The sequence below is a fragment of the Podarcis erhardii genome (assembly GCF_964252035.2).
Source record: "Podarcis erhardii genome assembly, chromosome: 2".
Lineage (NCBI taxonomy): Eukaryota > Metazoa > Chordata > Lepidosauria > Squamata > Lacertidae > Podarcis > Podarcis erhardii.
Window position 1 is genome coordinate 111,960,182 of NC_138498.1, and position 13,880 is coordinate 111,974,061.

Sequence of the window (13,880 nt, forward strand, 5' to 3'; positions counted from 1 at the left end):
ACCGACTGCAGGGTCAAAAGTGCTCTCAGTGCCGCTGCATATTTGAGCCACGTGCAATTGTTGTTAATGCATAAGATTATTCTGACGTATTCTAGCCACGCTGCAATTGCTCGCAGTCCAGAAAAGGGGAGCTCCACAGTCACGGCACATCCTTTGTGTGCCTACTCAGAAGGAAGCCCCACTAAGTTCAGTAGCACGTGCTCACCTGAGTATAGGATCGCAGCCTTAGCCTCTCATATATAAACCCAACTATAATCACATAAGCGCTTCAGTAGATGAAAAGGCAACAGAAATCTCATTCTGTAAAGAAGGACTGAAGATGATCAGGGAACAATGGCATAATATGGCTCTCTCAGATTATCTGAACTTGGCATCTCCAGCAGCAGGGAGATGTTGCCTGGCGTGGAAGGAAAGGGGTACTCCATCCTCTCTCGATACAGTTTGGCTTCACTTCCATCCCTGGTTGCTGAGTGTCTCTCGCTGTAGGACGTGAAGGAAACATGCTGTGGAAAGAAAGAGAAGCTTCTGACTTGGCTGGCCACTAGATGGTTTGAAGGCACACTCTTGGAGCACTGCCTTGTGTTTGTGCATGTGTGGTTAGGTAGGCATATACAGCGGTACCTCAGGTTACATACGCTTCAGGTTACAGACTCCGCTAACCGAGAAATAGTGCTTCAGGTTAAGAACTTTGCTTTAGGATGAGAACAGAAATCGTGCTCTGGTGGCACGGCAGCAGCAGGAGGCCCCATTAGCTAAAGTGGTGCTTTAGGTTAAGAACAGTTTCAGGTTAAGTATGGACCTCCGGAACGAATTAAGTACTTAACCTGAGGTACCACTGTATTCACATTTATTTAATTCAAAGCTGTAAGTTTGACGGGAGGTTGGCAAGATAGCTCTGAAAGAATCCATTTGGAATTAGCAGTGCTCATAACCAGTTGCCTGTGTGGATCTGCTGTGTAGCTAATTAAGCACGGCCTGGAAGCCTAATAACGCCTGCTCATTGTACATTTTCATATACAATGGTACCTCGGGTTACAGACACTTCAGGTTACAGATGCTTCAGGGTACAGACTCTGCTAACCCAGAAATAATACCTCAGGTTAAGAACTTTACCTCAGGATGAGAACAGAAATCGTGTGGCGGCAGCGGGAGGCCCCATTAGCTAAAGTGGTACCTCAGGTTAAGAACAGTTTCAGGTTAAGAACGGACCTCCAGAACGCATTAAGTTCTTAACCCGAGGTACCACTGTATGTCTTTTGAACACTACAGACCCTGGATGCTTCCAGCATTTTCTGTCCCCTCAGAAACAGTTTCTAAAGATTGCCTTAAACTGCTCTCATTCCCGGCTTGATTTGTTTCGCAGGAGGGTCAGCCGTTCCCCCAATTGACGTGCCGGGCGTCCCTGGTTCCCCCTCGGCAGTGGCAGTCTCAGCAGCTCGTAGCCAGACTGGTAGCACAGTGGGCTCTGGCTGGCTTCAGGAGCTGCTGCTGCCGTGGCACCCACCATTTTGCCTCGCCGGAAGTCCCCATATGATGTGCCTTGTGCCGTTGAACCAATCATGCAACTTTCATTCCCTGCTAATAAATCTACAACACTTAAAATATAAATCTGGGGACATTAAATGAAATCCGGGGACACATTTTTTCCGGGGGCAGATTTGTAAATCCGGGGACTGTCCCTGGGAAAAAGGGACATCTGGTAACCATAGTTTAGTCCTGCTGGCCACATGACCCGGAAAGCTGTCTGTGGACTAAGGCCAGCTCCCTCAGCCTGAAAGCGAGATGAGCGCTGCAACCGTCCAGGGGTCCCTTACCTTTCTGTTACCTGTGGTCCCTTACAAATCTATGATTCTGTGAAACAGTATATGAATGCCTTGGGTAGAAACGCAGGGGAAAGACACTTACCTCTGCTATGATCAGGCCAAGGAGACAGACAATCAAGGCTGCTAAGCTCAAATGAATGATGTTGGAGACGGTAGAGTCGCTGTCACTTGCTGCCTTCGTGAAAGAGACAGAAGCGCCCACATTCACTGCAGGAGAGAGACAGACACCGTTCATCTCTAATGTTTTGCTTAGAGCTCAGATGCATTGGAATAGTAGTCAAAGGAAGTGTGGGGACATTTTGAGGTGCAAGTACTACTGCCATGGAAACAAAGATACCTGCCCAACAGTGCTTGGGGAAAGATCCTGGGAACCTTGCAATGATCCCTCCCAGAAGTGCTCTCTCCAAGAATCTGAGTGGAAACCCCTCACGTCGCAGCTAGATGGCAGCTGCCTGGTCCTGGTCTCCCTGCCACTGGCCTAGCCACTGTGATCCACGTGACAGTCACCTCCAGACTGGATTATTGTAACTCGCTCTATGTGGGGCCGCCCTTGAGACTGACCCAGAAACTCCAGCGGGTGCAGAATGCCATGGCGAGACGCCTTATGGGGTCCTCGCTGCGAGATCACATTCACCCAGTGCTATACCAGCTGCACTGGCTCCCAGTGGACTACAGGGTCAGGTTTAAGGTGCTGATTTTAACCTTTAGAGCCCTATACAGCCTAGGACCCTCGTACCTATGGGACCACCTGTCCTGGTATGTCCCACGGAGGACCTTACGGTCTTCAAACAAAAACATCTTGGAGGTCCTGGGCCACAGGGAGGTTAGGCTGGCCTCGACCAGAGCCAGGGCTTTTTCGGCCATGGCCCCGATCTGGTGGAACGCTCTGTCACAAGAGACCAGGGCCCTGTGGGACTTGACATCTTTCCGCAGATCCTGCAAGACAGAGCTGTTCCACCAGGCCTTTGGACCAGGCACAGTCTGACCCCCTCCTTTGGTAATCCTCACAGAACTCTAGCCCAATGGTTGCCATTAATTTGATTTTGAATTGATTTTAGAATGAATTGAGTTTAGAATGCTGTGTTACTTTTATTGTTGTTAGCCGCTCTGAGCCCGGCTTCGGCTAGGGAGGGCGGGATATAAATAAAATTTTATTATTATTAGAAGAGCAGGCAAGTGAGTTCTTATTTCGCCAAGCATGCCAGTGGGAAGGACAAGAGGAAAAGGATGTACAGTAATCCTGAGTTGCTTCCGCACAACACTCTCTCTGGAACAAGCATCGGTTATTTCCTCAGCTACGGCAGAGAGTCCAAGTGGCAGTGCTATTGCTGAGTTTTCTGCACTGCGCTCCCATCTTTTTAAAGACCTGCACTTTCAGGGTTCTAAATTGTGGGGAGAGGATTCCATGGGTACAAAGGAGGGTCTCCACTGTGGACCTTTGCCCTCCAAAAACCAGATTGAGCTGTAACTGTTGGCCAATCACTGTCGTGCTTTGAGAAGAGCCCAACAAAACTACAGTACAGAAACAAAGGGAATGCTTAAATGAATATTTACACAAGCAGGGCTCAAATACGAAAGTTTGGTTGTGCTTAGACTAACCTTGTGAAGAATATAGAGAACACAAAGATTTGATGGAGTATGAAAGAACTCAAGGAAAGGAAGTGACTGAAGAACAGATGTAAAGCTGAACTAGAAACTAAGGGATGTGTGGTGAGTGCGGTGGAAGTCTTTTAGAATATTTTAACCAGGATTTATATATTGTAATGTTTGAAGTATAAATTTGGGATTATTGGTTATGAAAAGAATTTTCTTTTTCTTTTTCTTTTTCTTTTTCCTTTCCTTTCCTTTTTTTCTTTTCTTTTATCTTTCGTCTCTTTTCTGGTCTGCATGTTGGAAAATACGTTGACAAATGTGTTTACAGTTGTTATATATTGATTTTTGTTTCTATTTCTTTTTTCTTTTTATTTTCTTGTAATATTTAATAAAAACTAATCAAAAATTATTAAATAAAAAAAGAGAAGAGCAGCAGCTTGCTGGTGGACACAAGAGCTAAACCAATTTTCACTGTGCAAAAGCAACTGCTTCTCAAACCAAGATGCACCATTAGCCACCTGTAGCCCTTACTCAGAGTAGACCCATTCAAACTAATGGGCTGAAGTTAGTTATGTTCCTTCATTCCAATGAGACCACTCCGAGTAGGATATGATGCACAGAGGATGTTTCCAGATGATCTGCTTATTGAGCCTTCATTCTGATTTATTTATGGGGAGGTGAGATAGGAAACATTGGATTAAGCAAGTGCTATGGACACGGGTGGTGCTGTGGGTTAAACCACGGAGCCTAGGACTTGCCAATCAAAAGGTCGGCGGTTCGAATCCCCATGACGGGGTGAGCTCCCGCTGCTCGGTCCCTGCTCCTGCCAACCTAGCAGTTCGAAAGCACGTCAAAGTGCAAGTAGATAAATAGGTACCGCTCCGGCGGAAAGGAAAACGGCGTTTCCGTGCACTGCTCTGGTTCGCCAGAAGCAGCTTAGTCATGTTGGCTACATGACCTGGAAGCTATACACTAGCTCCCTCGGCCAATAAAGCGAGATGAGCGCCACAACCCCAGAGTCGGTCACAAGTGGACCTAATGGTCAGGGGTCCCTTTACCTTTATGCACAGCACACTTTCCAGGGCGTTTCTCTCTCACTTTACTTATTACAAAATGTCTGGTTTTGGGGTGGAGGAGGACCAGCCCCCAGCTAAAGAGAACTTACACGGGGGAGATGCCAGAACTGGCCTGTCAGACGAACTCTCAGCCTGGTCGGTTGAAGCGTTCATCCCTGGGTGAGCAGAAAAGAAAGAAGGAAAAGTTGAAGAGACCCTCAGTCCAGTGTGCATCATGGACATGCAAGCTTTCTCTTAGGGAGGAAAATAAATGCCTGCACACTCCCTCTGCTAGCATCGCATTTGTTTCCTTCCTGATTTCCCTTTCCCCATGCATACTCCGTCCCCTAGAACTTACCTGTCGCTCCTGTACTTTTGCTGATACGCATTCCACTTCTCTCCTCTTCTAGAAATCGTACGCCCTTGTATTTGGTGTTGTTTGTTTCTGCTAAAATGACAAGAAAGGGGCTTTACATTTTTTTTATGCCCAAGGGCTTTTGCTTTCTCTGGGGAGGAGAGAAGCAAGCTTTGACTCAACTGTCCGCTATATAAACTCTCTTATCAAGGATGGGAAGCCTATGGGAGTTATTTTGGACTCACAGCTGTCCATGGAGATGCAGGTTAATTCTGTGTCCAGGGCAGCTGTTTATCAGCTCCATTTGGTACGCAGGCTGATACCCTACCTGCCCGCGGATTGTCTCTCCAAAGTGGTGCATGCTCTGGTTATCTCCCGCTTGGACTACTGCATTGCGCTCTACATGGGGCTACCTTTGAAGGTGACTCGGAAACTACAACTAATCCAGAATGCGGCAGCTAGACTGGTGACTGAGAGTGGCCGCCGAGACCATATAACACCGGTCCTGAAAGATCTTCATTGGCTCCCAGTGTGTTTCCAAGCACAATTCAAAGTGTTGGTGCTGACCTTTAAAGCCCTAAACGGCCTCGGTCGTGTATACCTGAAGGAGCGTCTCCACCCCCATCATCCAGCCCGGACACTGAGGTCCAGCTCCAAGGGCCTTCTGGCGGTTCCCTCGCTGCGAGAAGTGAGGTTACAGGGAACCAGGAAGAGGGCCTTCTCAGCAGTGGCGCCTGCTCTTTGGAACGCCCTCCCATCAGATGTGAAGGCAATAAACAACTATTTTACTTTTAAAAGACAACTGAAGGCGGCCCTGTTTAGGGAAGTTTTTAATGTCTGATGCTATATTGGTTTTAATATTCGGTTGGAAACCGCCCAGAGCGGCTGGGGAAACCCAGCCAGATGGGCAGGTATAAATAATAAATTATTATTATTATTATTATTATTATTATTATTATTATTATTAGGACCTCCAAAGGTTGAGTTGCTGAGCTGCAACTCCCATCATCCCAGATGACAGGCCATGCTGGCTGAAGCTGATGTGAGTTGGAGTCCAGCAATCTCTGGAGAGCCACAGGTTCCCCATCGCTCCCTTGTGTGGGGCTGAGGGTGGTTGATGGCAACGGAAAAAGGTGTGGGCAGAATTAGGCTTTGCTGGTCAGTGGTGACAGACAGGCACATCGTGTATCCATAGCAATTGACCAGAGAAGGAATGACCGCTGGGAGGAGCACAGTGAGAAGAAACACCATGGTGCTTCTGAAGCAGCACAACCGGACGCCTTTATCTATCCCAGCTCCACAAAACATGTCTCTCCCGCATTGGTCTCTTTAGACACAGGAGGAACTGCAACCTTCCAATAGTTTTACTTCACTCCAAAGGGGCACTCCTTCTTTATCTACTAAGATGGACAGATGCCAGCAACAAACAGCGGCAAGACCATTAATTTACATGCCCTGCTATCACAAATAGCTGGCATTTTCCAGTCAGATTGCACAGAAGCAGAAAGTTAAAAAAAATAACACCCTCCTCCTTTCATTCTGCTCAGCTCTGCCCCACCCTTGCCTGTTATTTGTTTTGCAAAATTCACCCCAAATCCCAAAGTGCAAGATGAGCGTCACATCTGCTTTGGCTCTCAAAAGGATCTACCATATTTTTCGCTCTATAGGACACACTTTTTCCCCTCCAAAAATTAAGGGGAAATGTGTGTGCGTCCTATGGAGCGAATGCAGGCTCCTTGGCTTCAGCGATAGCAACGCGAAGCCTCCGAAGCACAGAGAGAGCGCTCCCTCCGCACTCCGGAGGCTATGCGTTGCTTTCGCTGAAGCCTGGAGAGTGAGAGGGGTCGGTGCGCACTGACCCCTCTCGCTCTCCAGGCTTCGGGGATAGCCGCCTGAAGCCTCCGGAGCGCAGCAGGAACTCATGCTGCACTCCGAAGGCTTCTGGTTCCTTTTGCTGAAGCCGGGAGAGCAAGACTCTCCTGGCTTCAGCAGAGAGGGAGAGCTGCGCAGCGCCCCTTCAGCCAAGCGGGAGGAGAAATGGAAGGGGCTCCGTTTCTCCTGCCGCTTCGCTGAAGGGGCACTGAGCAGAGAGGGGGAGATTTTTTTTTTCTTGTTCTCCCCCTCTAAAACAAGGTGCGTCCTATAGAGCGAAAAATACGGTATATGGCACCTGTATGTTTTCCTCTCTAGGGAAAACAGCAGCCCTAGGGAGGGGTTGATTTTAATCAGGAAACTATTGTATTGTGGGGTGCGGTGTGTGCGGAAGAGTTAGAGTTAAGGTTAGACCACATAGTTTTGTGGTTCCGATTTGACACTGGAGGCCTTCTGGCTGCTTTTAACTTATTAAAAACCACAGATCTAAATCAAGTTATCTCCCGCATTACATCTATAATGGCTGTTATTTTAATAACAAGAAATGACAGACAACCAAACCACAATGTGAGAAAGTGAGAAGGTCGGGTGAAGCATTGTCCCTCGGTCTGCTCCAGGCATATTATAAAGACGTATCATTTTGCCCAGGATTTCCCTGGGCCTAGCTATTAATAAAAACATAATCATTAAATAATCTCTTATAAACAGAATAATAATATTATACAGTGGTACCTCAGGTTACATACGCTTCAGGTTACATATGCTTCAGGTTACAGACTCCGCTAACCCAGAAATAGTGCTTCAGGTTAAGAACTTTGCTTCAGGATAAGAACAGAAATCATGCTCAGGCAGCGCAGTGGCGGCAGGAGGCCCCATTAGCTAAAGTTGTGCTTCAGGTTAAGAACAGTTTCAGGTTAAGAACAGACCTCCGGAACTAATTAAATACTTAACCCGAGGTACCACTGTAATTAAATTGTTTATTAAAAACAATAGGGTCACACTAGGGTGCAGACCGAACCTAACCCTCTTACCCTTGGTCACTGTTAGGCTGATGTTAGCCGACAGCATCATGTCCAATGCTAGCAAGGTGATGCAGTAAATCCCAGAATCCTCAACTCTCGCATCCTTGAGTAACAGAGAAGCATCCTCAGAGGACAATTCTGCACGATGTCTGTATTTGTCTGTTTTCCTAATGCTGAATTTGCAATAGTCCCTCCAGGACCGGGTACCATTCCCTGCCGAGCAGTTATCCGCCATGAGAATCAGCACCACCTGATGGCCCGTGACAAAACGCCATCGCACCTGGAAGTAGCCCGGCACCGAAGTCGGAAAAGTCAACGAGGCAGGGAGCAAGGCTGTATTACCTTCCGAGATGGAAATCAGAGGTTCAGGCACCGTCAACAAAAGGGCTGCAGCAGGGCCTGGGCAGAAGGGAGAACAGGGAAGGGGGTTTAAGTGGGCAGAAGCGGGCACTGACTTCTTGGGCTAGGACAATACAAGGGGCTTTCCCCCAAGCTGTTGGGAAATATACTGTCAGCCAACGAGATTTCTCTAGCGGGAGGAAGAGCAACACTGGTGTAGTGAAAGTGATATGTGTTTTTGTGTTTGTGGATTTAGAGAAGTTTAACGTCAAGGCCAGTATACAATGTATAGCAGCATCAATGGAAGATAGATAGATACAGTGGTGCCTCGCAAGACGAAATTAATTCGTTCCGCAAGTCTCTTCGTCTTGCGAGTTTTTCGTCTTGCGATGCACGGTTTTCCATAGGAATGCATTGAAAATCAATTAATGCGTTCCTATGGAAACCACCTTCCCCCGACCTCTTCTGGCGGGCGGCATTTTAAAATCGCCCGGGACAGCGGAGGACTTCTCCGCTGTCCGGGCGATTTAAAAGCCCCTGGGAAGGCAAGCAGGGGGGACAAAGACTTTTGCCCCCCGCCTGCCTTCAGAAGAGGTCCAGGACAGGCTTCGCGGACCTCTCCGCAAGCAGCGGGAGCGCTCCTTGCGGAGAGTTGCCAGCGCGCCCAGGCTTCGCGGCCCCGCCGCCCGGCTTCGGGACATCGTTCCGATGCCAGGCGGCGGGGGGAGGCTTTCTCGCCCCGCCGCCCGGCATCGGGACGATGCCCCGAAGCCGGGCGGCGGGGGGAGGCTTTCCCGCCCCGAAGCCGGGCGGCGGGGGGAGGCTTTCCCGCCCCGAAGCCGGGCGGCGGGGGGAGGCGTTCCCGCCCCGCCGCTCGGCTTCGGGACATCGTTCTGATGCCGGGCGGCGGGGGGAGACTTTCCCGCCCCGCCGCCCGGCTTCAGGACATCGTTCCGATGCCGGGCGGCGGGGGGAGGCGTTCCCGCCTCGCCGCCCGGCATCGGGGCATCCTTGCATTCTATGTAGAAATGAAACTTTTTTAAAAAAATAAATGAATAAATAAACTCAGTGTTTCAGGTGAGTTAGGAAAAGGAACCATCTCCCTTCAATTTTTTAGGATAGCTTTTAGAAATTGTGTATGTGATGCAATTCCTGAGAGCTCAGGCACGCTGAGGTCTACATGCCAAAGGCATCGTAACTTGTGCATTTATACTACCTACTTCCCACCCACCCAAAGCGGGGTGCCAGTGAGAGTTGGCGTACTAGTTTGAAAAGGAATGAAGCTGCACGTTTTTGCATATTTCAAAAAGCACTGAGGTTTTTATTTTGCCAGGGTACTTTGCAAAATAAACATACACACACACACACAAACAAACAAACAAACAAACAAACACACAGAAAATCCCCTCTATGGATTATCTCCATGCAAGCAAAATTTCCTGCACAAAGTAACTGAGCTGCATGTTCTTTGGTGGTAGACTGTCGATTGTGAGTGAAATGCACTGGGCATGTGCTGCAATACCAGTTGCAGAGCTGGAATAACAAAGAACCAAAAAAAACACAACATCTGTATGGCCCGCCTTTCTGTCCAAGTTTTTCAAGGGCACCTGCATGTTGTATTTACAGGAGAAATTCAAGTGCACACCAGATTTTAGGCTAGCACAATCAAGGTGGATTAAAGGGCTCTGTCACCCTTGTGCAGCAAATTATTTTTTTCATTTATTTATTTTTAAATACCAGACTTTCTGCAGTTTGGAAAGTGAACCGGAAAATGCATGGAAAAGTAAGGGGTGAACAAATGGACAAAATAGGTGTAAACACTCAGCAATCAAACCAGAACAAATGCTCAATAAAGACCAGGCAGAATTTAACCTCTGTGCAATTTTAATTCTGCAATTTAACCTTTGTGCAAGCAAATCAGGATGGATGCTGAATAAGCAGATTGTCTGGAAGAGCTGTAAGTAGGGGTTGCGTATTGAAAAGCAATCCCCGCAAACTCCCTTATCAAGATTCCCATCGGACAACCGAGCTGAGATGTGCCTGTCAAGTACATCTCAAGTGCATAGCTGTCAACTTTTCCCATTTTTAAAAAAAATAATATTTATTAGCAGTTTAAAGATTACAAAAGAAAAGAAAAAGAATTATACAAGACAAGACAATACAATACAAAAACAAAAACAAAAACACCACACAACCCAAACCCTAAAACACTGAATCAACCAAACAAAACAAAAACAATTTAAAAACACATCCAATAATTTCAATATTATAACTTTCGTTCACTTGTTTCAGCGACCTCCTCACACCTCCCTCTTTGTATTCCACTTCTGTTAATTGTTTCAGCAATTCCTTTCCATCTTCCTCTGTTTTCTGTCCTATAATTAATCTTAACATATTCTAACCTTGTTTTTTCCCTTTAATACATTTACAATCTGTCTGTATCTAATTCCTTATAACATTTCTGCTAAAGCCATATAACTTCATTCCATCATTTTTCTAACATTCATTAATTTTACAATATTTCTGTAAATAATCTTTAAACTTTTTCCAGTCTTCTTCCACCGACTCTTCTCCCTGGTCTCGGATTCTACCAGTCATTTCCGCCAGTTCCATATAGTCCATCAACTTCATCTGCCATTCTTCCCGGGTGGGTAAATCTTGTGTCTTCCAATACTTCGCGATGAGTATTCTTGCTGCTGTTGTTGCATACATAAAGAAAGTTCTGTCGTTCTTTGGCACCAATTGGCCGACCATGCCCAGGAGAAACGCCTCTGGTTTCTTAAGGAAGTTATATTTGAATACCTTTTTCATTTCATTATAAATCATCTCCCAGAATGTCTTAATCCTTGGGCATGTCCACCAAAGGTGAAAGAATGTACCCCTTTTTCAAGGGAAATTCCCTTATTCCTAATAGGATTCCTCGCAAGAAAAGGGAAAAGTTGACAGCTATGCTCAAGTGTAATCCACCCCCTGAAGTAATCTGCATCCTGAGAAAGCTTTGCAATTTGAGTTTTGTTGAATTCACAACCTTCCCCTCCCCACACACCATTTGCCTAGAGTAGCAGCATCTCCTAAAAGAGACCCTTTTACTCACCTATCAGCATCCCAAACAGCCACAGCTTTGCCATTGCAACCAGGATTCCTGCATTTACAGCCCCACGGTCTTTTGCTAAGTCAACCTCAGTGACCCTCTCTTCCCCCTATGTAGTCTGTTCAGGGCAAGACTGATGGGAGCCATGAACTTCCTGCTAGCTCACTGGTGAACCCAGTCATGCTCTGCAGTTTCTGCTTAAATGTGAAATTTAAGGTCAAACTGCCATGAACGAACAAGTATGTAGCTTGTTATGTAAATAGAAACCACAGAGACAGAAGTGAAGCTGCTGAAGAAAACATATACAGTGGTACCTCGGGTTACATACGCTTCAGCTTACATACGCTTCAGCTTACAGACTCCGCTAACCCAGAAATATTACCTCGGGTTAAGAGCTTTGCTTCAGGATGAGAACAGAAATCATGCTTAGGCAGCGTGGAAGCAGCGGGAGGCCCCATTAGCTAAAGTGGTGCTTCAGGTTAAGAACAGTTTCAGGTTAAGAACAGACCTCCAGAACGAATTAAGTTCTTAACCTGAGGTACCACTGTAGTATTCTGCTAGAATGGGAAACAAAAGATGAAGAGGTCAAATCAGTTATGATTTAATGGGCACAAGATATAGGACACAATCTACAGTTTGAGGACTGGGGAAAGCTGTGGAAGGTAGATCTGGAATTTACTGACTGTTCTCTGCTGAAAGAAAACTATAGGAAAATGATGTATAGATGGTATATCACACCAGTACAAATGTATAAAAATGTATAAAACCGGGTCAAACATATGTTGGAAATGTAAATAAAAAGAAGGTACTTTCTATCATATGTGGTGGAGATGTAGAGAAGTTAAAAAATTTTGGGAAATGATATATAATTAATTGAAAAAAATGTTCAAAATGACGTTTGTATAAAAAAAACTCAGAAGCATTTTTTTTAGGGATTGTAGGATAAGACCTGCCAAGAAAAATTTAAAAAAACTTATTTATGTATGCTAAAACAACGGCAAGAGTCTTGTTAGCACAAGGATGGAAGAATGAGGAAATTCCAACGAAAGAACAGTGGCAAGAAAAACTGATGAGCTATGTGAAACTGGTCAAGTTGACATATAAACACCAAAAATTGGGAAATGCTTGCGAGTGCTTCAATTGGAGAACAGCCTTTACCAAAGGTGTCCTGGGCTTTGAAGACACTCAGACTCAGGACACAAGGGAGAAACGTGCTAAGAGGAAGGCACTCTTGGCAAACCCTCACCGTGATCAACTCCCGCCCGGAAACCTAGGTCCCCACTGTGGAAGGACGTGTGGATCCAGAATTGGCCTCCACAGTCACTTACGGACTCATTATTAAAACCGTGTTTATGGAAGACAATCTTACTCGGCTATGAGTGATCGCCAAAAGCAGCAGCAGCAGAAGACTCAAGACAGTGTGAGACAGTGGTTAGAGCAGAAGTTTGGTTAACTCTTCCCCCACCCCACCCCTGCTTTGGCCTGAGGGCCATGTTAGCTGTTGGCCAACCCTGCGAGGGCCACCTGGCAATGTTGGGCGTGGCCAAAACAGAAGTGGGCATGGCTTCTCTTGCAGACAGAGAGATCCCCATGCCCCATACAGAATACAGAACACATACAACACACATAGGCCTACCACCACTACCCACCACCCCACATCATGTCAATCACCCCCTCCCCAGTAGAGTGTTGGACTAGGAACGGGGAGGCAGCCCTGCCTCCTGAAGCTCAATGAGTGATGGAGGTTGGAGCTGAACAACATACCCTCTCCAAATATTTATCTGATGAAAACAGGGACATTCTATTCAATAACAATTGAAGCTTTCAGGAAGCCGATTGTAGTAAATTTGAGGAGAGAAATGCCTGGGATTTCCAGCTACATACTATTTCTCAAAAGTACATTTCTGGCATTTCTACAGATTGACAGGAGATTCAGGATTTCCTATTGGGCTATGCAGCAGGGAAAATGCCTATTGATCTGACAGAAGCACTGGCGGTAATTGAAACTGCTGAATGTGCATCCAAATAGAAAAATGTCCCAGGAAACCTAAGAGCATCAAATTAAAGAGACTATAGGAAGCGGCAATTCCCCAGAGTAGCTCATGTTTATGACTATTGCTAAAGGTAACAGCTAAGTGGAGAAATGCATGAATAAGGAATGCAGCTACCACACAGTTAAAACAGTTTATTCAAAGTGTGCACAATTTGGAGAGGGGGAGAGGAAGCCACACAAATTAATATTACTTTTCATAAGGGTGACTAATATTTTTTGGCATAAATGAATGTAGATCCAGGTGTCAGACACAGGGGTGAAGCCAAACCGCTGTGTTATCAGCCCCGAAGCAAGCTCCCTGGGGCGCAAGCCTAGGCAGTATCTATGTAGGTCCTGGGCTGCTCAGATGACAAACCTTCTCTCTCGCCTTCACTGATGTGGTCCAAAGGAAAGAAGAGCAAGTCCTTGCAGTTATATGTGAATTTTATTTATATTTATTGTTGTCGTTATTATTCAGCATTACCTGACATTTTCATGAGGTAAAATTAAAATTCCTTGGTTTTCCAAAAGCAGTTCGTATGCTTCTTCATCAAACTTACAAGGCTAAATGTTGTCCGATCACAAAAAAAAAATAGCAGATTTGAATTCCTCACAGCCAAAAATGTATTATTAAGACCGTTTGCAAAATAAATTTGCAGAAATTAAGCTTTGCCCCTTAAAATGACATGCCCTAAACT

General features: G+C 46.0%; 1 protein-coding gene across 1 annotated transcript; it reads right to left on the minus strand.

Moving 5' to 3' along the window:
* Nucleotides 1-323: 323 nt before the first annotated feature.
* Nucleotides 324-11,274, minus strand: LOC309337157 (uncharacterized protein; the record flags this gene model as incomplete). Its single annotated transcript, XM_081853881.1, has 6 exons — nucleotides 11,154-11,274; nucleotides 7,730-8,119; nucleotides 4,830-4,919; nucleotides 4,582-4,647; nucleotides 1,906-2,030; nucleotides 324-503 (listed from the first exon to the last, which is right to left on the minus strand). Exons 1-6 carry the CDS (start codon nucleotides 11,185-11,187, stop codon nucleotides 324-326), a joined length of 885 nt encoding a protein of 294 aa, XP_081710007.1. The 5' UTR covers nucleotides 11,188-11,274.
* Nucleotides 11,275-13,880: the final 2,606 nt, after the last annotated feature.